Source organism: Fukomys damarensis, unplaced genomic scaffold (genome assembly GCF_012274545.1).
Source record: "Fukomys damarensis isolate Sample0158 unplaced genomic scaffold, DMR_v1.0_HiC HiC_scaffold_5, whole genome shotgun sequence".
In the NCBI taxonomy this organism is placed as follows: Eukaryota; Metazoa; Chordata; class Mammalia; order Rodentia; family Bathyergidae; genus Fukomys; species Fukomys damarensis.
The window spans coordinates 19,657,975-19,679,447 of record NW_022900917.1 but is presented as its reverse complement, the minus strand read 5'-3'; the positions used below and the strand labels follow the sequence as shown (position 1 = coordinate 19,679,447).

Below are 21,473 nucleotides of genomic sequence, written 5' to 3'. Positions count from 1 at the left end.
GGCGAGAAGTTGTGGGGCTTCGGGCTGGGTCCCGGCCGCGGCCGGTGGCGTCTCAGGGCCGCCGCACGTCTCTGTCGGAAAAGTTTGCGGGCTCTGGCGTCGGTCGGGACGCTGGACTGTAACTTGAACGGCGCGTTCTGTGTGACCAGGGATGAAGAATGGCACCGCAGGATTTTCTCCGAAAGAAGCGGTGACTTACACAGTGTCATTTGGAGGCTGTACAAAGTTTCTCAGTCTTTTGCCGAATTTATTTTTCTGTAGAAAGAGTAATCGGAGGCCGCAAGCACGAGGAGCCTTGCGTGCTGGCGGAGCGTGCGAGGGAAACAGCCCGGGCGAGGTGACCGCTGGCCGAGTCTGAGGACTCACACCGCACCTGCGGCCGAGAAATGCCTTCTTTGCCGTGTTTTATAACGCTGCTGAAAAGACTCATTAAGGAAAGGTGTAGGTGCAGGCGTTGACTGAGGACTTCTAAGCGTGTGTTCTCTTAAGAATAAGGCGAAGTGATCTTGACGTTTCGCAGTTTTCCCCTTCGGTTCCTTAAAGGCGCGTGCCTACCATGTTCCGAGCATTTCCCCTTAACTGTGCTCTAGTAGCTCATGGGGTCCTCAGGTTAATTCAGTATTAACAAAGGCTTCTATTTTTAATCTCTTCGGGTCATGACAGCATTGGAAGGTGAATGATATTAAGTTACTTATTTGGAAAGCACAGGCAGGCGCCTCAAAAACGAAAACTGGTGTACTGACTAAAAATAAGGATTGAGCATGAATTACCCAAGTAAATGAATATAAATTATTTTAAAAATAAAGGTATCTTACCCTTAAAAGTTTTAAGTGAGTTGAAAAGACTGTCAAGCACAAATACAGTAAACCCTAAACCAAGTCTTGGAGAACTTCTCTTTTTACTCCATAATAGATAAAAATATACCTTCTGCTTAGATTTGATTGCCAATTTCTTTAGTTCGTAAAAGTCCCTTTTGTTTCATTGTCAGTTGCCTTTAACGAATTAAGTTTTGTTCACTAAGACTTAAGAGACAAATTGACTTAATTTATTTCACAAATTTAGCAGCCAAGTTGCTATTAGAGATCTGATGACTAGGGACGCCTTCTCATTTTACCTGTAGCATAAGTTTGTTTATATATAACTCATTCTCTGTTCTCCTTGCTTGATCTTAATGCTGCTCTTTCTGGTTGGAATTTAAGTTGTCCAGTATATTTTCTAGAAAGATGATTGAGAAAGTTTCTTGTATAAAGTTTTTATTCTTAAAAATACTCTCTTTAGCCGGGCGTGGTGGCGCACGCTTGTAATCCCAGCACTCTGGAGGCTGAGGCAGGAGGATCGCTGTGAGTTCAAGACCAGCCTGGGCTACATAGTGAGTTCCAGTTCAGTCTCAACTACATAGTGAGACCTGGTCTCAAACAACAACAACAAAAAACAAAGAAAAAAAAAACTCTCTTTAGGGCCAGGGATTTAGCTTAGTGGTTCTGCTGCCTGCCTCGAAAGTGCAAGGACCCGAGTTCGATCCCTGGTACCAAAAAACAAAACAAAACAAAAACAAAAAACCCCAAAATACTCTCTTTATCCTATATTGGTTAAAATATTTCTTCCTTGTTCTTCCTCTTCACTCCTTTTCTCCTCAGGAATGGATTCATCAAAAGCATTGCATAGATCTGTAGTAACACCTCCTTGATCGACAGCAGGCATCACATCATTGGGTCTGATTTGCCTGTCCATCCCTAGCAAGCTGAGAACATAGCAGGTGCTCAGGAAGGATTTGAATAGATGCCCACACAGTCATTTCTTTCTTGTAAATATGTTGCGTGAATTTGTTATAAATTCCATAGAATTTATGTAGTCTTTTTTTGCATAGTACATGCCATGGACTCCAGTAAGTGCACCAAGACTTGGAACCCCTCAAGAATTTACCTTGGTAACCCAATGAATTTTGGTCTGAGTGTACAGAACTTTTTGTGAAATTTCCAACAAGATCAAGGACTGAAGTATAATCATTGATGAATGAAGAGAGGCCTTGGATCAACAAAAGGATTGTTATAATTTTAAAGTGTGTTTGGCACTTTCCACTTTGATGGAAATATTAATGCCTGAAAACTTTGAAGGTCATTTTTATGTTTAGGCACTTTGATAGGACAAATCTCATTAATGTCCTATCAATTTTTTGTTTTGGCGAAATTGTCTTAAAATTTTTAGAATGCTCTGCTTAATGGAAAGCATATAAAATTTCCTTTTTTATTGGTAGTTTGAGAACCAGTTTTGTACAAGAGCTGCCTGCTGTTAATCAATGTGCATGCCAATTTAACTGAAAAAAAAAAAAACCCAAAAAACAAAAAAACAAAAAACTTCATAGATGTGATTTTTTGGTGTTAAGTTGCAAAATCTCTCTAGGTTAAAGTTTTCTGTAACTGTTAACTGTAGAATTTGGGATTAATTTCATGCCCTCATCCAAGAATATTTTATCCTATGTAAACCACATGCTAGTGTAGTGGGCATAATTTGGGAGAAAATAAAAGGCATTCAGGTAGTTGCTTTCTGTGAACTGGGAAGAAAGCAAGTTGTACATAAGGTGGACTGGAACAAATAAACTGAAAGCCCTGGCCTCTGTTCCTTGCTAAGTTTTGTTTCTTGAGCTTCACTTCTCTAAGCTTCACTGGAGACATTTGTGAAATGGACACAGAAGTATTTGTGTCACAGAGTGTTTGTGAAGATTTACTGAGATGTGTGGAAGTGCCTGGTACTTGATAGTATTACTTGATAGGGTGTGAATAATCACAGAACTTTAAATTTAAAAGGGAAGCAGCCTTTAGAAATACCTAGTTCAGTTCCCGGCCTTGTCAGAAATTAGAATTTCCTTCGGAGCTTCATAAAACTATTGACGACTACATTGTACCCTGGACCAAATCAGAATTTTGGGGGTCAGAGCATAGGTAGTTTAGTCTTTTCCCCCCTTTCTTCTTTAGCACTCATGATTGTAATGTGCGGGCCAGGGTTAAGAATCTTTAATTTAATTTGCTTCCCCTTTCATTCTATTCATTTTGTGGTTGAGTAAAATGTAGAGGTTGTCAGCCAAATTCCTATAAAGGAAGTATTTGCAGGTGAAGAAAGTGAAGTACATAGAGATTAAATAATAGCTACGTTCGTTTCTGGCCAGAAAGAGCACATTTGAAACTAGGGTTCACTAACTCCAGTAAGCTTCACCTCTGTGTATCAACAACCTACATGTATAACTGATATTTAACCTTGTCATCATTCAGAATCACTCTACCTCATCTTTTTATTTTATTTTTTTTATTTTTGGTATCGGGGATGGAACTCGGCACTTGCAAGGCGGGTGGTGACACCACTGAATTTAAATCTTAATCTGGGCCCATATCTCAAATCTTAATCCCTGTGACCAGATAGGGATAAAGGCTAGATTGCTGTTTCTCTTTTTCCATCATACCTGGTAAAGCAGTCCTTTGTCCTCACTATCATCTCCAGTCCCTCCCAGGTCTTCTTTTCAACCTTGATCTCTGTAGTTCATGTTCTAACTCTTGTAGTACCTAAGCGCTCTCTCTCTCTCTTTTTTTTTTTTTTTTTTTTTTTTTTTGAGGGGAGTTACTATACTGAGGAGTCAATCCAGGGCTTTAACGTTAAGTCACATCCTCAGCCCTTTTTATTTTGAGACTATCTCTCTCAGTTGTCCAACTTAGGCTCAAACTTGGGATCTTTGTGCCTTAGCCGCTGTGTGCTGGAATTCTTCTGCTCTTGAACTTCGATGGATATAACTAACTGATCAATTCTTTTTTTTTAATAAAAGTATTTTTCCATGTCATTATTTCCTAAACAGCTACTTATATAACATTACATTGTATTAAGTACCATAAGTAATTTAGAGATGTATTGAAGTATGTGGGAAGATATGCCTAAGTTATATGCACCAAGCCATTTATATAAAGTACTTGAGTAGCCACAGATGGAGGTATCATCAGGAGTATCTAGAAACACTCTCCATGGGAGAACCCTACAGCTTCTGAGGTGCAAGTATATTTTGTTGAGATAAAGGTAGTGGTTCCTTAAACATTGGCCCAACTTTTTGGACCCACTGTCCAGTGCTGAAATTCTTGAGCATCTGCTGTGAGCTATCTCTATACTGGCCATATGATCATGCTGGCCATGATCCTCTGAAGTCTACTTTGATGGGGTAAGAGTGCACATCTTCATCCTAATGAAATTAGATGTGCCTGTGTGACTTGTCCAATGACGTGGGTAGAAATGGCATGTGTCACCCATGTCAGTGGCTTGAAGATTCTTCATTTTCCCTTATAATTATCAGCAAAATCTCAGGCTGCCCCAAAAGTATAGGCCCTCACTGTCCCCACTGCTCCTTCAGGGCCAGCTGGGCTTTTCACACAACCAGAAGTCAGATATTTTAGATGATGGCTTTGAATCCAGAAAACTGGTGCTTTCGATAAGGTGACAAATGTCATAAGAGCTGAGAATCCGTCTCTTTCACACGAGCACAAAATCTGTAGCTTCTTTCTTTCCTTCCTTCCTTCCTTCCTTCCTCCCTCCCTCCCTCCCTCCCTCCCTTCCTCCCTTCCTTCATTCCTCTTCCTTTCTTTCTTTCTACCAGGGATCAAACTCCGGTCCTTGTGCTTGCAAGTCAGGCAGTGAAACCACTGAGCTAAATCCCCGGTTGTAGCTACTCTATCAAGGAAAAAACAAAGGAGAAAGAACTTCAGCCACAGCCACAGGCATTGCCAGCTTTCCATCTCTGTCTGTGAAAAGTACCTCATGGAGGCCAGGAAATAAAGACCTGATCAATTCTGAACCTGTAAATTTTTATTTTATTTTTTTGTATTGGGGATCAAATTCAGGACCTTATACTTTTGAGGCAGGCTAGGTGCCACTGAGCTAACTCCCCAACATCGAACCTGTGAATATTACTTTTTACTTCTGTCTGTGCCCCACAGAGTCAAACTGTGGTGACTGTAACATATTTGTTTTCTTCATGATTGTGTACTCTCTTTTCTGTTCCTTTTCTTACCTGTAAGATGACTTAGTTTCTGTTACCTTTTCATTCTCAGGTTGCACAGACCATCTTGCTTCCTTCGATAACGTTTAAAATTTTATGATGTGAATATTCTGTTTTCTTTGTATCATCATCTTTTTTTTCTTCCTACATTTGGAAGTGGAATTGTCTTTAATTCTTCATATGTTTCATCTCAGTCAAAAAGGTTTTTGTATTCATGTTTTTATTTTACATATATTGTATTTTACTTTTTACACATATCTTACATTGTTTACAACTTTATACCTTTACATTTTGTTCTTTTTGAATTTTTTTTGAGACAAGGTCTCACTTTACTTTAGGCTGGCCTTGAATTCATGGCAATCCTCAGCCTCCCAAATGCTGGCCTCTTAGATGTGTCCTGCCCTGCTTGGCTGTTCCTAAATTTAAGCTTTTTTCTTTGGCTGTGAGAAATTATGTGTTCATTACAAAATAGCCAGGACTAACCTTTTGGTATATATGTAGCTTTTAAAAAACAAATAGGTTTATACTATATGTGTTGCTTAGAAACCTTTATTTAACAACTTTTCACATTAAACATTAATCTATGTTCTTTTGAAAGCTGCCTGAAAAATCCATGGATATGCCATGATATATTTAATTAGCCTCCTACTGTTAAATATTTAGGTTTTTGGCTTTTCAGAGCTGCAGTGAGTATCATGAACAGCTCTGTACATTCCTCGAATATTTTTGTATATATTCTTGGAAATAGAAATGTTGTGTAAATACTGTCAAGAATATGAGTACCCATTTTCCCCCGCATTTTAAAGAGGTGAATAATATATTATTTAAAATTTTCATTTCTTTAATTATGACTGAGAGCCAGCATTTTCTATTTCCTGGTTATTTTGTCTTTTAAAATTGCCATCTGTATCTTAACTTTTTTTTTTTCTTATAGAGTTACAGGAGCCCGTATATACGAAGAATGGTGGGGCCGCAGATTTAGTTCAGTGGTTCCACCACCTGCCCTGCAAGCGCAAGGTCCTGAGTTCGATTCCCTGGTGCCCTGGGGTGGGGTGATGGTGGTGGTGGTGAGGAGAATGGTGAGCTGGGTGGTGGTTGCACACACCTGTAATCCCAGCACTGTAAAAGTCTGAGGCAGGAGGACTGTGTGTTTGAGTCCAGCTGGGACAACTTACTGAGACCCTGTCTGAAGATAAAAAAATTTAAAAAATGGGCTAGAGTTGTAGGTCATTGTGAGGGTTTGGTGTTCAATCCCTTATGCGTGTGTGTTGGGTGGTATTGACCCTTTGTCATATTTTTACTTTTAACCTTTAATACTCCTCCCCCATATTGAAGTTTAAAATATTTATGCAGTACAACGTTTTCCTTTGTGATGGTTGACTTTTTCATAACATAATTATTCTTAGAAATTCAAGTTTTGTTTTGCACTACTAGAGTTAATGACAGAGAGAGAGCATTTTATTATATGTAGCATCTTCCCCTTCCCCTCATTTAATTTATTTCTCCAGGACAAATTTGCATGTGTAAAAACTAAATGTAAAAGATTGAGCTTTCTAAAATATTTTATCATATATTACCATTAGTCTTCAAATTTTCCCTGGCTTATTGTGGCCTTGTGGCTAATTAATTTAGTCTCTGAGAGTTGTAAGACATGTGAAAGCACATTGAAAAGATTCATTTTTCTCTCTTGTCAGCTATTCTTGCTTCCCTTGGTTCTCCATTTTTAAACTAGCTTTGGCCCCCCAATTTAGTCCTCTGCCCCTTCCTATCTTCCACAGACCAACTAGCATTTCTAGGTGGATGACTACCAAATCTGTCTTGGAACTCTGCTTTTGTTGGCATCTCTGTGTGAAAAATGACTGTCTTGTTTATATCATGAAGGACTTCAAAAAAAGTAGGTCTTAAAATGATTTCTTCTCCTCAAAGCTAGTACCTGTTCAATGGTTTACATTTAAAACTTTTGAAGTCATTTCACAGTTCAGTTTTCATCCACATACTCAGTTCATAAATCCTGTTCCTCAGTAATCTTTCTTTCTTTGATAGTCCCCTTTTCATTTTTCCTGCCAATTTTGTATCTCAGGCTTTTGTTATCTTTCATTTGGAGACTGTTGTAATACTCTTGGATGATTTCTTTGTCTTCGATCTGCTTCCTTATATTCTCTCCAGTCCATCCTGTATATGCTTCTGTGTATTGGTTAATAGTTCCCTATTTAAAAACCTTTATCTTCTGTTGCCTGTATAATAAATTCTAAACTCTTCAATCAGATGTTTATTTTGCAGTTTTTCACCTTTCTACCTTACCTAACTTTTATTCTACCACTATACCTTCTCCTGACCTTGCCACCTCCAGCCTCATCTCTCTTGGTAATAGATTGTGCATGATCATCTGCCTTAGACCCATGCCAAATAGTGTAACCCTTCCTTTTGTTTTAAGGCCCTTGCATTTATAGTTCCTTAAGGTTTGGTACTAGATGTTTCACTTAGTTAAAATTACATCACAACTCAACTGCACTTCAACTCCTTTGGTCTGGGACTTTCATCAGTCTTATGTATGTATGTATGTATGTATTTATGGTACTGGGGATTGAACTCAGGTCAAGGCATGCAACAGAACCACTCAACTAAATCCTTGGCCCCTCATCACTCTTTTTAAATTAAATGGTTGCTTTAGTTTTTCTCTGCGATTTTACACTTTGAATGCACTGATTTGAGTTAATCATATTCTTTAGTTCATAGCTTTTCACAAGGGTACCAAAGTCCTTTCTTGTTTTTTTTCTTGTCAATTACTCAATTACACCCATCATTCTCTTCCTATAGAAATATACTTTGAGGGCTAGGGATTTAGCTCAGTGATGCTCCTGCCTGCCTTGCAAGGGCAAGGTCCTGAGTTCGATCCCTAGTACCAAAAACAGAGCAAAACAAAGAAACAACAAAAACACCCAAACCAAGAAATACACTTGAATTAAATGTACTTGCCTATGTAAACTGGAGAGTATAGCTGTCTTTCTCTTCACACAGATTTTTAATTTGATCCTTTTCAGACTTTATTACTGCTTTGTACACAGCAAGTGATTAATACAGTAAGTATTTGGGTACTTGGAATTCATTGAAAATGAATGGTTTTTTATTTGTTGCCATGTAACTTAGACTAAAAACCAGGGAATTAATTTTTAACTTTACTCTTTATATCCAGTTAGTCATGTAATCCTGCATCTGACCTCCTTCTAGTTCTGTTTCAAGCTTCAGACTGTTCATTACTTTATCCTGTACTTTTGCAATAACTTTACTAGTGGATTCTGTTAGCACATTTTTACTTCCAGAGCATTGACTCACCATTTTTTTGTCTTTCAAAATTTCATCTACTCTTTCAGGTGTTCAGGTACTACTTTCTCTATGCCATGTCCTTACTCTTTCCTCTTCCGCTCCCTTACTAAAATGGTTATTTTTATTATAGCACTTAATATCATTGTGCTTTATATTAAACCTTGTAGCATATATCTTAATTCCTGTCTTTGGTTCATTCTTTTTTTCCTATCAAGCCTAAAGCTTTTAAAGTAATGAGCAGATTGAAACTATTTTGAATGATATTAAAGAAAATTTGTGAGGGATATGATGGGATAACCAGTTCTAACAGTAGTGTTTTAATCCAGCTTCATTTTTCAAATGTTGTATAGTGTTTTCTTTACAGCTGTTAACACTGTTCAGTTGCCCCTGTACAAATACTTTTTCAAGTGATGCAGTTTTTAAAATCTGAATTTTGTTGGATGATGGAAATATGCACTCATCATTTTTTATTTACTAACCAAAGAGCTGTGCTTTTGGAGAGAGAAAAAAGTCTTTTATCATGAGATTTGAGTTTTTTCTTTAAAAAAGGGAAATAGGGTGCTGGGGATTTAGCTCAGTGGTGTCGCTTCCTGCCTCAGAAGTGCAAGGACCTGAGTTTGATCCCTGGTACTGGGGGGGAAAAAACCGGAATTAGGCTCTGCCATGCTCAATACTTAAGAGTAAGATATCATAGTTAAAGAAAAGCTAGGCTTGATGCCTATATCCCAGCACTTGGGAGGCTGAGACAGGAAGATCACAGTGAGTTTGAGGCTAGCCTGGGCTACATAATGAGTTCAAAGCCAGCCTGAAATACATAGACCCTCTCTCTCTCCCCCTCTCTCAAAAAAAAAAGAACAGTTAAATGAACTACAACATTTGCTTGTGATTTTAAAATCTGTGGATCTAGTGAGGCACTTGACATGTATGGTGTAGTTCCTTTTTTTTTTCTGTGTGTGAAAGTCAACAAATTAGTAGTGAAGTCTTACATTTTCAGTAAACTCCAGATTTTTGAAGCTGCTGCCATTTCTAACTGCTGATCCTGTTCAGCTCAGTGTACACTGATGGCATGTATATTATTGTAGGTGCTGTTCCAAATACAAGGTTGTAGAATATAATGTTCTTGTTTTCAGGAATCTCCAAATTTGTTGAGAATAAGCAGATACCCAAATTTTTATGAACAGAATAAACTAAATGTCATAAAATGGTACAAATAAAATGATATGAGAATTTAAAAATAGCTGACTGTGAGTTTGTTGAACTGAGTGCATCTTGATAGATCGATGAGATTGCAGCAAATAGGGAAAAGCAAGAGAGGGAGAAGGTGTTGAGCTTATAGAAAGGAAGCCCAGAGCATATACTGATTTGCTAGTTTTTTTTACTATAACAGAGAACATATAGAGAGGTAGAACTGGAGAATAAATTGCAACAGGCTAGGACTTGACTGTGAAAGACTTTGAACATCAAGTTAAGGATTTTGGATTTATTTATTTTTAGCTTAGGTATCTGATTTTGAATAGTTACCTGATTATAGCTATACTTAAAAAAAATATTAATCTTGCCTTGTGTAAGAGATGACTTAACTAATACAGTGGACACTTGATTTACAAACTCAGTTGGTTCCTGAGGACTGGTTATAACGCATTGATTTTAAATCAGTACAGCTGAGATCTGGATGTTTACCTGGGTACATGCTATAGATAACGAGAGGCAGATGAATCTTCCATTAATCTAACCCAAGTTGTTTGTATATCAGGCTGGTCATAACTTGAGGGCCCACTGACTTGTCCAAAACTGGGTCCATATTACTGTCCTGTGGTTCTAAAGACATTTATTTTTCTTGTTTTTTTTAAAATTGAGTTTATTGGTACATTTAAAGGTATACAGTGCAATTACGTTCATTATTGGGATCTTCTACCTTTACATGACAGGTCTTGGTTCTCATTTTTTTCCCCTTGTCTGTGCCCTCCTCTAAAGACATTTCTTGAAGGTCCTTGATGTGGTTGTTTTGGTTTTCCAAATAGTCTAAAATCTTCAACTGTGATTTAGTTTTTATGTACAATGATGGGTTTCTCTGTCAAACCTAACCTATTTGAAATGCCTTTACTGATTACACTAAATTAGTCATAGTTTTACCCTCTTTGCTTCCTTTTAATATTTGAAGAGTCATTTTGAGTATAGTTTATTCTTATTACCATATGTTTAAAATTTCTCTTGGGCTGGGTATTTGGCTTATTGACTCCCCTGCCTGCCTTGCAAGTATAAAGGGCTGGAGTTTGATCCCCGGTACAAAAAAACAAACAAACAAACAAAACTTTTTATCTTAATATGCCAATCACTATTCCTAAGCACATAATAAAGGTCTATGTGAATGAAGTATTTCTGGAATCTTTCTGAAGGTAGCAAGGTGAACAAGAACACGTATTTCAAAAGAAAAACTATGAAGCTCTAGGAAAATTCCTTAATTAGTTTATGACAATTTAGTTTTTTATAAAATGAATATAACTTCGGGGCAGCCCACTTTCTGGTCCCCCTGTCTCTCTTACACAGAAGCTTTCTTTCCTCAATAAATTTTCCCTACTCTTAAAAAAAATAGATATAATTTCACTTAACAAAATCCAGATTATTAAATGAAAGAGTAAATTGTGAATATGTGTAGGTGCTGAATAAATGTGTTTTCTTTTTTTGTATTTTGAGACAGGGACTCACTGTTGTAGCTCAGGCCAGCCTTCAACTTTCAATCCTCTTGCCTCAGCCTTCCAAGTGCTATAATTATAGGCTTGTGCCACCACACCTGGCTAATTTTTTTCTTTCCTTTTTTGCCTAAGACTATAAAATAATGTTTTAGCAGAGATTTTAAAAAGTAACTGTAGCTTCTTTCTATATGTGATTCAAAGGTTTGAAGTTTTCTTCTAAGTTCAGCTTTAATAAAAAAATTTTTTTTTTTTTTGGTGTTGAACTCAGAACCTTGCACTTGCAAGGCAGGTGCAATGTCACTGAGCTAAATCCCTGGCCCAAATTTAATAAGCTTAGACAGAAAATATAGTAATTTTCCTTGCCTAAGAAATGAACCTATTTCTTTTGTAATTATTGGTTTCTGCGATGCATACTCTGGTTTGTCACAGTGGCAGAAATTCTAGTGGAAAAGGGCAGAGAAAACTTTTTGTTGATGCAATAAGTAAAATTTACAAAAAATTATTTTGCTAAATTTTCAAGTATTCTTTTTGCTATCATCCTAATATTTTAGATTTTTACCTATTCTTTGATTATATTATTTTGATTAGTATATAACTATTAAAAGGTAAAACTGTCTTGCAAATGGCAGGTACTCAGAATATTTCTTCATTTGACAAAGATGCTTTGAGGAGTTGTGCTAGTACCACACATTTATCCCAGGTGCCCCTGGTAGTTGGTTGCTAATTGGTGTGGGCCATGGAGATAGGGTGATGGGTGCAGGGCCTTCTACACTTACCTACATCTCTATCTCTGCTGTTTTTTAAAAATGATTTTTGTACATGGGATGAAACAACATAAATTCAAAACTTACAGATCAGGGTTAGCTCTCTCACTCAACTCTTTCATACACTTTTCTTTTTAAATCTGTTTTTATTTCACTTTCCTGTTGGTCTTTCCCCTTCCCTTTCCATTTTCTGTAAAGTCTCAATTCAGAAATAACACAAAATTAAAATCTTGATTACTGTTAATCATTGTTAGATAAAAATTAATTTGGAGGCACAGCTTGCTATAAATCAGAAATATGGCCCATTTGCTATCAAAGAATTATCATTTTAAAGAGAGTAAAGATTTTAGATTATTCAAGGCTGTAGGCTTGGTGGCTGCTGCTGCTTGTTTTTAAGTATAGTAAAATAATTTTTGTTAAGTCACTTATCTGGTGTTCAAGCCAACATTAAGTCTTTTGGTTTATTATTCATTGTTTTTTTTTCCATCATGCGTGGTTGAATACTGAAACTTACTGATATCAGATATCATGGGTGTATGTAAGAAATAAATTAGATGAGATTTTGTTTTAAACTCACTTAAAGGACCAGATAAGAAGTATTGATTTTCAGTAGGAAGAACTGAGACATAGTAGTCTATGACAGTTGGGTCTCGTCAATTGTAAATAGAATCCTTTGTCTTTTTAAAAAGAGTTTTTGTCTCTTCTAGTATTACATTTTTAACAGCTGGTAGACACCCCACTAAAGAACATATTTCTTTAAAAACAAGACTTGTCAAAGGACTTGGATGGAGCATGAACAGTTTAAATACACTTCTTCTTGTCTGCAGTTGTGGAGATGATTTGACACCTTTGGTTGCTTATTTTAAATTATATAGGGCTGGGGATTTACCTCAGCGGTTCGGTAGCCTGCCTGGCAAGTGCAAGGATCCGAGTTCAATCCCCAGTACTATAAAAAAACTAAAAAAACAAAAACAAAAAAACCACCCCAGATTAAATTATATAATACAAAAGCTAACTTTTATAAAAGATATGCTTTTGCCATAGTTCTTACATTTTAAACAGGAATTAAGATTGCTGGACACTATTTGCTGAAAAAGAAGGTACAAGAAGACAAAGACTATAAATTGGAAAACTTTAAATATAGTTCTTTGAAGTGACTGAATGTAAAAAATAAAAATAGTTTTCCTATTAACATTAACTAATTAGAAAAAAGGATTAAAGTCAAAGTGGTAAGAAAATGTAACCACCTTTAAAAAAACAAAAAAAGAAATGTAGCCTCTTGTGAGGCGACACCTACAAAATTACTGGGTAATAAAAGAAGATAAGATATTAATCCCTGGGAAGAGATACTCTGCCTGGGAAGACTGAAAACTGTTAAGATGGAGTGGAAATTTTGTATAAGGTAGCGAGAATCTTAAATATTTTTTTCCTTGTGACCTAGGAATTTTACTTCTTGGAATTTGTCCTAAAGAAGTCATCCTTATCAGGGATGGAAACATTTTCTTTTTGGCTTCTTATATATTTTCTGGTATTCCTTCCTAGTACAAGTAGATAGTACTCAAATCCAGCCATATTTTTGCAGTTCTGCTTCCTCTTTTCTTGCCCCTCTATGAGTAAAATATGCAAAAGGGGCTGGGGTGTGGCTCAGTGGTAGAGTGCTTGCCTAATATGGGCAGGCCCTGTGTTTTGTCCTCAGGACTACAAAAAAAACAAAACAAAAAACAAAAACCAAAAAACCAAAAAAAAACCAAAAAACCCAAAGCAAGTTAAAAAAAAGAAAGTTTAGGGAGGGGATTGCATCCCTGGTGGGGCTCAGTAATATTGGATTCTAGTCCTCTGAAGAAGTCTTTGAAGCCCAGCATGGTGGCACATGCCTGCAATCCCAGCTATTTCATAAACTGAGACAGGAAGATCGATGATTCCAGGCCAAGACCTTGTTTGAAGATAAAATTTAAAAGGGTCAGAGATGTAGCTTATAGGTAGAGTGTCTCTCGTTTCGGTTCTGAGAAACAACTGGAAAAAAGAAAGGTGGCGGGGGAGGGGGAGGGAGTTGCAAAACAAAACTTACTGCTTAGGGCACCTAGTGTAGTAAATTTGGATTTGGTCTTTTGGGGGCGGGGTAGGGGAGACAGGCATTGTTTAGACCTTGACCTTCAGGAGTAGTGCTTTGATCTACAGTACTTTACCAAAGAATGTTGCTTTGAGGTATCTAGCAGTAACATAGATTAAAGCATTTGAGCCAAGCTACTTGGAGCATGCCTATAATCCCAATCCTGAGGAATTCGCAGTTTAGAAAAATTGTCTCAAAAGTCATAAAAAATAAAAATTAGAAAAAAGGCTGAAGATATAGCTCATTGTGAAGGCCCTGGGCTCAGTACCAGGTTCTGCCAACAAACAGGCATTTTGATTTCCAATTTGATAATGTCTTCTTACTCTTCTCTCCCTCACTACCCTTTCCTTTTTGTCCATCTCTCTTTCCCCTCATCTCCTTCCTCCTACTTCATGTTGGTGTGTAGAGCAGAATTTGTGTACTCTCCCAGCATCTTCAATTTAAGTGCTTTTCATGTCAGATACACAAGATATTTCAGAACCAAAAAGGATATGGAAAGGGATCTTAAAGCCACAGGCCTTAAGCTCTGTGTACCCATTGTTTTCAAATACTGTATAGGCCATAACCCATTAGTAAAATCAACCAAATGGGCTGCCATTATGATTAAAGGATAATAAAATACATTTGTTATTGAAAAAAATGAGTGAATTTGTAATTTGAAGTATAAAAATGTATTTATGTGGGCCACTGTCAAACTTAGAAGGCTATTTGCTTTAGTGAAATACTAGTTAATAATGCCCCAGACTTCTCTTGAATTGCATCATTCTTAAACTGGGCAAGGTTTGTGAACAAAGATTCAGCATTAATATATTGCAAAATTTGAGCAAAGAAACATTATCAGGAGACATAATACATTAGATGATTTGCTCAAATTAATATTCCCATGTCTTTCTTCAGTATTTTTAGGGTTCACAGTGAAGGTCCAGAGGTTAGTGATAGCTTTTCCAGAGTTCTTGTAGTCATTGGGGTTTTAAGGAACAATTTAGTGTACCATAATATACTGTTAACTGCAAAAATCAGATTTGAGCCTTGTTCTGCTGTGACAGCCTTGGCCAAATTGCTTAACCTCTTTATGGCTGTTTACTCATCCATAAAATAAAGCTAATAGTGTGTAAATTATAAGGTTGCTCTGAGTAGGAAATGAGGCAGTGAATGCAGAGTGTTCAGCATATTGCTTGGATTCTCTGTTGATTCTACCCTGTTTTACTGTTAACTCTCTTTTTGTGCCTTAGTTTTTTCCTTCAGGTCACATTTTAACTAATATCTGATGCTTCTTTGGAGAATAAAAAGAATAAAAACTTCTTTAGTCTCTTCACAGGAGTTTGAGACAATTAAAATCTGAAAATAATGAATGTGGAAAGAGTATACATTTATGGTATTCCAATAATAGTCATAGCAGGAAACCTTTTTGCATCACACAGTAATTAATAGCCAGGCGTGGTGGCACATGCCTGTAATCCCAGCACTCCAGAGGCCGAGGCAGGAGGATCACTGTGAGTTGAGACCAGCCTGGGCTACGTAGTGAGTTTCAGGTCAGTCTCAACTACATAGTGAGACCCTGTCTCAAAAAACAAAACAAAAAAACCCCCATAAAAACAGAGTAATTAATAACTGTGTATCCAAGTGGGTGGTAGAATTAATAATTGATTCTGATAGGGATAATAGATAAACAGTTCTTTAAAAGTACAAACCTCTTTCTTGCCTCAGGGCCTTTGCACTTGTTTCTTTTACCTGGTATAGTCTCCCTGTCCTAATGTTTGTCTGTCAAGTACTTCCTTATCAGCAGAAAAGGACACTGTTAGAAAGGACTTTTCTGACCATGTAGTGGGAGTGGTTCCCAGTTGATGTGTTTAAAATCGCTTTTTAAAAAATTACTACTTGGTTCTTGATTTTATTTCCTGTTTTCTTGTCCCAACTAGAATGAAAGCCCTGAAGGGCAGGGACTTTACACCCTATATTGTATATATATTTTTTCCTGCGCCTAGATCAGTACCTGAAAAACATTTGTTGAATAAATACAAAGTATGAAAAATTATCTATAAATATACTTTCTGGACTACTGATGTGTACCGGATAGTTTTCTAATTTTATTTTCTTTGTAGGCATACACATTTATGAGTATCTTTGATTATGCTTTTATAGTATATTTTATTATCTAAATATAAACCTTTTATAATTCATGTTTCTGAAATTGGGATGTCTTATCAAAGGTAGGCTTTTATTTGACAGCATTTTTTCTTTTATCAGTGGTGCATGAGGATGTCTTGAAATCTATAGCATACTAGATTTGATGAAATGGTATATATTTGAAACAAAAATGGGATCAACTATTTTTCCCACTTGAATATCTTGAGCATTTCCCATATTGATATTCTTAGATCTATTTCATTCTTAGTATACAAGATTAAAGATATATCATTTACCTAAATGCTCTTGAATATTTGAGCTTTCCAGAAACAGTAACAATAAGCCAGGCATGGTGGCACACAGCTATAATCCCAGCACTTGGGAGTCTGAGGCAGGAGGAGGATCCTGTATTCTAGACCAGCTTGGGGTGAGCTTAACTTTTGAGATGAGGAGTGACAGGAAAGCTGGGAAGGTAAGCAGGAACTAGGTAATGAAAGGCCTTGAACACCATGCTACAAGTTTTTAATTTTAAAGGTTAAGGGGAATCATTTTGAGCAATGGCAGGACCACATTAGCCTGTTAGAGATCTCTGCCTAAAGATCACTTTAGAGGCAAGCATGCAAGACATGTTGGGAAACAATCTGGTAATCTAAGTGAGAAAATCAAGACCTTACCTCAATAGGAATAGTTTATTGGGAAAATGGTAGTCATTTGCTCACTTTATATAATATTTAGCTCTGTTAATCAGTTACAGATTAACTTTTTTTTTCTTTTTTTTTGGTACCGGGGATCAAACTCGGGCCTGTGCTTGAGAGGTAGGCAGCGGAACCATTGAGCTAAATCCCTGGCACAGATTAACTTTTATGGAGCTGAGTTTATTATTTTGCAGAGCTGACATATTAGTTGTCCAGTTGTTTTTCAGTCCTTTATATCTGCAAGATGTTTATACTTTTAATAGTGTGGCACTATGTGGAGACGGTTAGTAGGTATTTTGATGATTATAAAAATTAAGAGATGTAAACCTTTTTGGTGTGCTTAATGATTATCTTAGAGGGCAGGAATATTAGAGTGTTTGGTTTTGTGAAAAGCAGTGATTTGTTAGATTAAGTTTAGGTTATATAATTTATTAATTTATAATTTCTGTATGGTAATTTCTTTTTCTTTTTCTTTTTTAAAGGCTATTAGTGAAAGATGGTGGATCGCTTGGCCAACAGTGAAGCAAATACTAGACGTATAGGTATAGTGGAAAGTTGTTTTGGAGCAGCTGGTCAACCCTTAACTATACCTGGACGAGTTCTTATTGGAGAAGGAGTCTTGACTAAGTTGTGCAGAAAGAAGCCCAAAGCAAGACAGTTTTTCTTATTTAATGATATTCTTGTATATGGGAATATTGTCATCCAGAAGAAAAAATACAACAAACAACATATTATTCCCTTGGAAAATGTCACTATTGATTCCATCAAAGATGAGGGAGATTTAAGGAATGGATGGCTTATTAAGACACCAACTAAATCATTTGCAGTTTATGCTGCCACTGCCACTGAAAAATCAGAATGGATGAATCATATAAATAAATGTGTTACTGATTTACTCTCCAAAAGTGGGAAGACACCCATTAATGAACATGCTGCTGTCTGGGTTCCTGACTCTGAGGCAACTGTTTGTATGCGATGTCAGAAAGCAAAATTCACACCTGTTAATCGTCGTCACCATTGCCGCAAATGTGGTTATGTTGTTTGTGGCCCCTGTTCTGAAAAGAGATTTCTCCTTCCTAGCCAGTCCTCTAAGCCTGTGCGGATTTGTGACTTCTGCTATGACCTGCTTTCCACTGGGGACATGACCACGTGCCAGCCTGCCAGATCAGACTCTTATAGTCAGTCATTGAAGTCTCCTTTAAACGATGTATCTGATGATGAGGATGATGATAGCAGTGACTAAGGACACATTCTGAAACATTTAATCAGGTGTGACTGTGAGAAATCAGCTCTGGGGAAAATGGAAATTCTTAGTGCTCTCTCACTTTCACTCTAGCCATGACTTTGCCTGAGAAAGTTTGTACCCGTGTGCCTCAATATAGTCTGTAGGAAGTAGGTCTGCCCTCCTCCTCCCCTCCCATTTTTCTGCAGGGATAGACTGTTGCAGATGTATTTGGTTTCTTATTCTTATTTCCAGATTATTTTCTTGGAGGGTTGGGTAAAATGTTTATTTAATAGATTCTGTACCACATTGTTATTTTTATTTCAGTTATATGGAAAAACTAAAAGCTCAGAATAATGGGAACAGGAGTATAATATGATTAAAATAATAACTTTTTTCTAATCATCCTAATGATTGCAATGCCAGTGATAAAAATACTGTACATGATTGGGAAATACGTTTTTTGCTTTATACCAAGTGGTGCCTTAATGTAATAGCGTTGTTACATGAAATATAAGCCCTTACTGTCTCACTTTTTGGTTTAAAAACACACTGGTGCTCTTTGAAATACGAATGAGTATGATTAGGAATACTTATCTGACAGCTATAAATCACTAAATTTAGAAGGTATCTTCATTCTTTATGAATAAGTTTTTCCATAAAATAGTTGTAATTATATTTTTATGTTTTATAGGTACCAAATTAAAATTGTCAAACATATATTTTAAATTATAAAAGGTTGCCATTCTTTAGAATTTGATTTGAAGATTATCAGTTATACAGAAATGTCATTGCATTAGCTTCACTCTCAGCAAGATTTTTTTAGATACAAATTCATCTGCTTTATTTCTAGAATGAAAAATCTTATAAGCCCTTGAAAATGAACAGTCTCTTAAAAATTCCATGATAAGAATACTGATCTACTTAGTCTTGAAGATTTGGAAGAAATAATATATAAATGATCAAGACAGATCACTTCAAATTTGACTAGACTTCATATCTGTGGAAGTGTTGTCTATTTCAGTATGAAACTATCTTGAATCTACAAATAGTGTTATATTTTATAAAAGTTTTGTAAAGACCCAATTTCTATTTTTGTAAAACAATTGTATGTTTTATGTTTTTCTGAAAAATTTTGCAATCTATGGAAATAGGCTAGCATTTGATACTTCTAAATCAGTGTAGATTGCTTTTGAGAAGTTATTTTCACTTTTTGCTTCTGGGGCAACCATTAGGTTTGAAAGTGTTTATCATATAAAATTTGATGCATTTTGCACTACTCATTTCATTCGTATGCTGCAAATAAATTCTACAGTTTATCAAATATGGAAAATCAGTCTAAAGTTTAAGTTCTACATATTTTTAACTTCTAAATTAAAAATCTGATTATTCTGTAAATTTCATGAAGTTTGATCCAATATTGTGGTGGAAATTCTTTGGTATCTTACTGTTTGACTAAGGCACTAATTTTACTTTATTGTTAAATTTTGAAAGCACCTGAAGTATACAGATCTCCCTGTGAGAAATGTGAAAGAAAAGCACAACAGAAACTAAGGGTTATTTTATTTTATTTTATTGTGGTTATTGCTGTTTGTTTTTGGTTGGTCTTAATAGCAGATGGATTTTTGTTTCTAAGCAATAAGTACTTAAAATCAGTCAGTATATCTGAAAAGGACCATGAAACCTGAGAATGCGAATGGAGACGCTGGTACAGAGGAACCTAGTAAATTCAGAACCAAGGGAAATGTTCTGAGATATCATGTGGATTGTCAATCTCTCTTGACTCTTTTTATAATAAAAAATATTTTGCAACTTCCTGTTTTCTGCATATTGTGACTTCCCCTTTGCTAAGATAATAAAGCTATTATGCATATTTTGCCTCATTATTTGACAGTTAATGAGTGCCTACTACATTCAAGGCATTGTTCTACACAGTGTGAGTAGTGAACAGATATTCCTTCCTTTCTATGGAGTTTACATGCAAATAGAATCCAGGATGTGTTATCATCAAGAATGAAAAAAGTTGTAAATCTTGGTTATATATAAAATGTGAAATAACTTTGGTGATTTTTCATGCTGTTCTTGAATGAAATTTATTTGGACTACCCAATGCCTTAATTGAATTGGCATTTGTTAGTGTAGGAAAAATAAGATTCTATAGATATAAAGGAAAAATACTAAAACATACCCCAGTACAGAAATTCAAACCTTTTGGTCAAGTGCATAACATGGCCATGGTAAAAATAAAATTATATGTTTATCACCTTTATGTCAAAATACTTACAAATAGTACTAAATTATACCTTATGACTTTTTTTTTCTGGGTACCAGGGATTGAACTTGGGACCTTGCACTTGCGAGGCAGGCAGCAGAACCACTGAGCTAAATCCCCAGCCCTATACCTTGTGATTCTTGGGGGTCCCCAGTATTTGACCTGTAATCTTCTCTGTCTTAGGTATATTAACTTCATTCTCAAATAAATGTGACTTTAAGCAATGTAGTAATGGTTATCTGCATACCCACATGTATTACAGTGCTATACATTTTATCAGATTTAATAGTCATTTAAGATGAAAATATAGTAAAACCTTGGATTGTAACTTGTTCTGAGTATTCTGCAAGACAAGCAAACATTTCTAATAAATTTTAACTTGATGTATGAGTAATGTACATTTCATGAATGTCACATGGTCACAACTGAACCAATGGTAGTTCTGTCCTGTCCCCCACCACCACCCTGTCTGTTTTCTCACTGTGGGGTCGTGGGTGATCAACTCTCAGCAGCAAGAAGTTACAGAGGCCATCTCATCTGCAGAGGAAGAGAAGTAGAAAGATATCCTTCACTTCAAATGAGATTAGTGAAATGTGGGGAACTGCAAGATTTTTGCACTAGCAAATAAAAGCACTATCTGTTGTAGCAATGTGAGCAATGACTTTTGCAGGGGTGTGTAAGACAGAGTCTCACTAAGCAGTTCAGTCCTTGAACTTGGTTTGTAGCCCTGGCTGGCCTTGAACTTGTCAGAGAACCTCCTGCTTCAGCCTCCTGAGTACTGGGATTACAGTTGTGTGCCACCATGCTTGGCCATGAGTGTGTTTAACAACAATGCAATGTCACATTTCTGTGATTTTCAGGAGGCAAAAGCAAGTGGTGTTGGATAGGTTCCTTAAAGTTGGAGGGAAAGAAAAAGCATCAACTGGGCCAGTAGGTAGCAGAGATTCTCTTCATGATAGTGAAAGTCATCCTCTCCCTCACACCAGCCATCAAGGTTTTCAAAGGTAAGTGCAGGTTTATTATTTTTTCTCTGTATTATGTCAGTTGTAATCACTTTATATGAATATTTCTGGGTTATGGAATGAATTGTCTTGAGTTTCCATTTTCTCATTTTTAAAATGCTTTGGATTACAAGCATGTTTCTGGATTGAATTATGCTTGCAAACCGTTATTTTACTGTATGTCAAATTGTGTCATTTTTTGATAGTTTTTTAAAAGTCTAAGGCAAAATTATTTT

The 21,473-nt window shown here is 36.3% G+C and overlaps 1 protein-coding gene across 2 annotated transcripts in view; it reads left to right on the top strand.

Annotated features, from left to right (window-relative positions):
* Positions 1–20,788, top strand: part of Plekhf2 (pleckstrin homology and FYVE domain containing 2) — a 21,525-nt gene extending 737 nt beyond the window's left edge. The window contains exons 1-2 of one of the 2 annotated variants that reach the window (XM_010619592.3): positions 16,906–17,025; positions 17,225–20,788. In XM_010619592.3, the coding sequence (XP_010617894.1) occupies positions 17,239–17,985 (747 nt within the window). In that variant the 5' untranslated portion in view covers positions 16,906–17,025; positions 17,225–17,238 and the 3' untranslated portion in view covers positions 17,986–20,788. Of the gene's footprint in view, positions 1–16,905; positions 17,026–17,224 lie in introns of those variants that run through there. The other variant, XM_010619593.3, reaches the window with a different exon arrangement.
* The last annotated feature ends 685 nt before the right edge of the window (positions 20,789–21,473 follow it).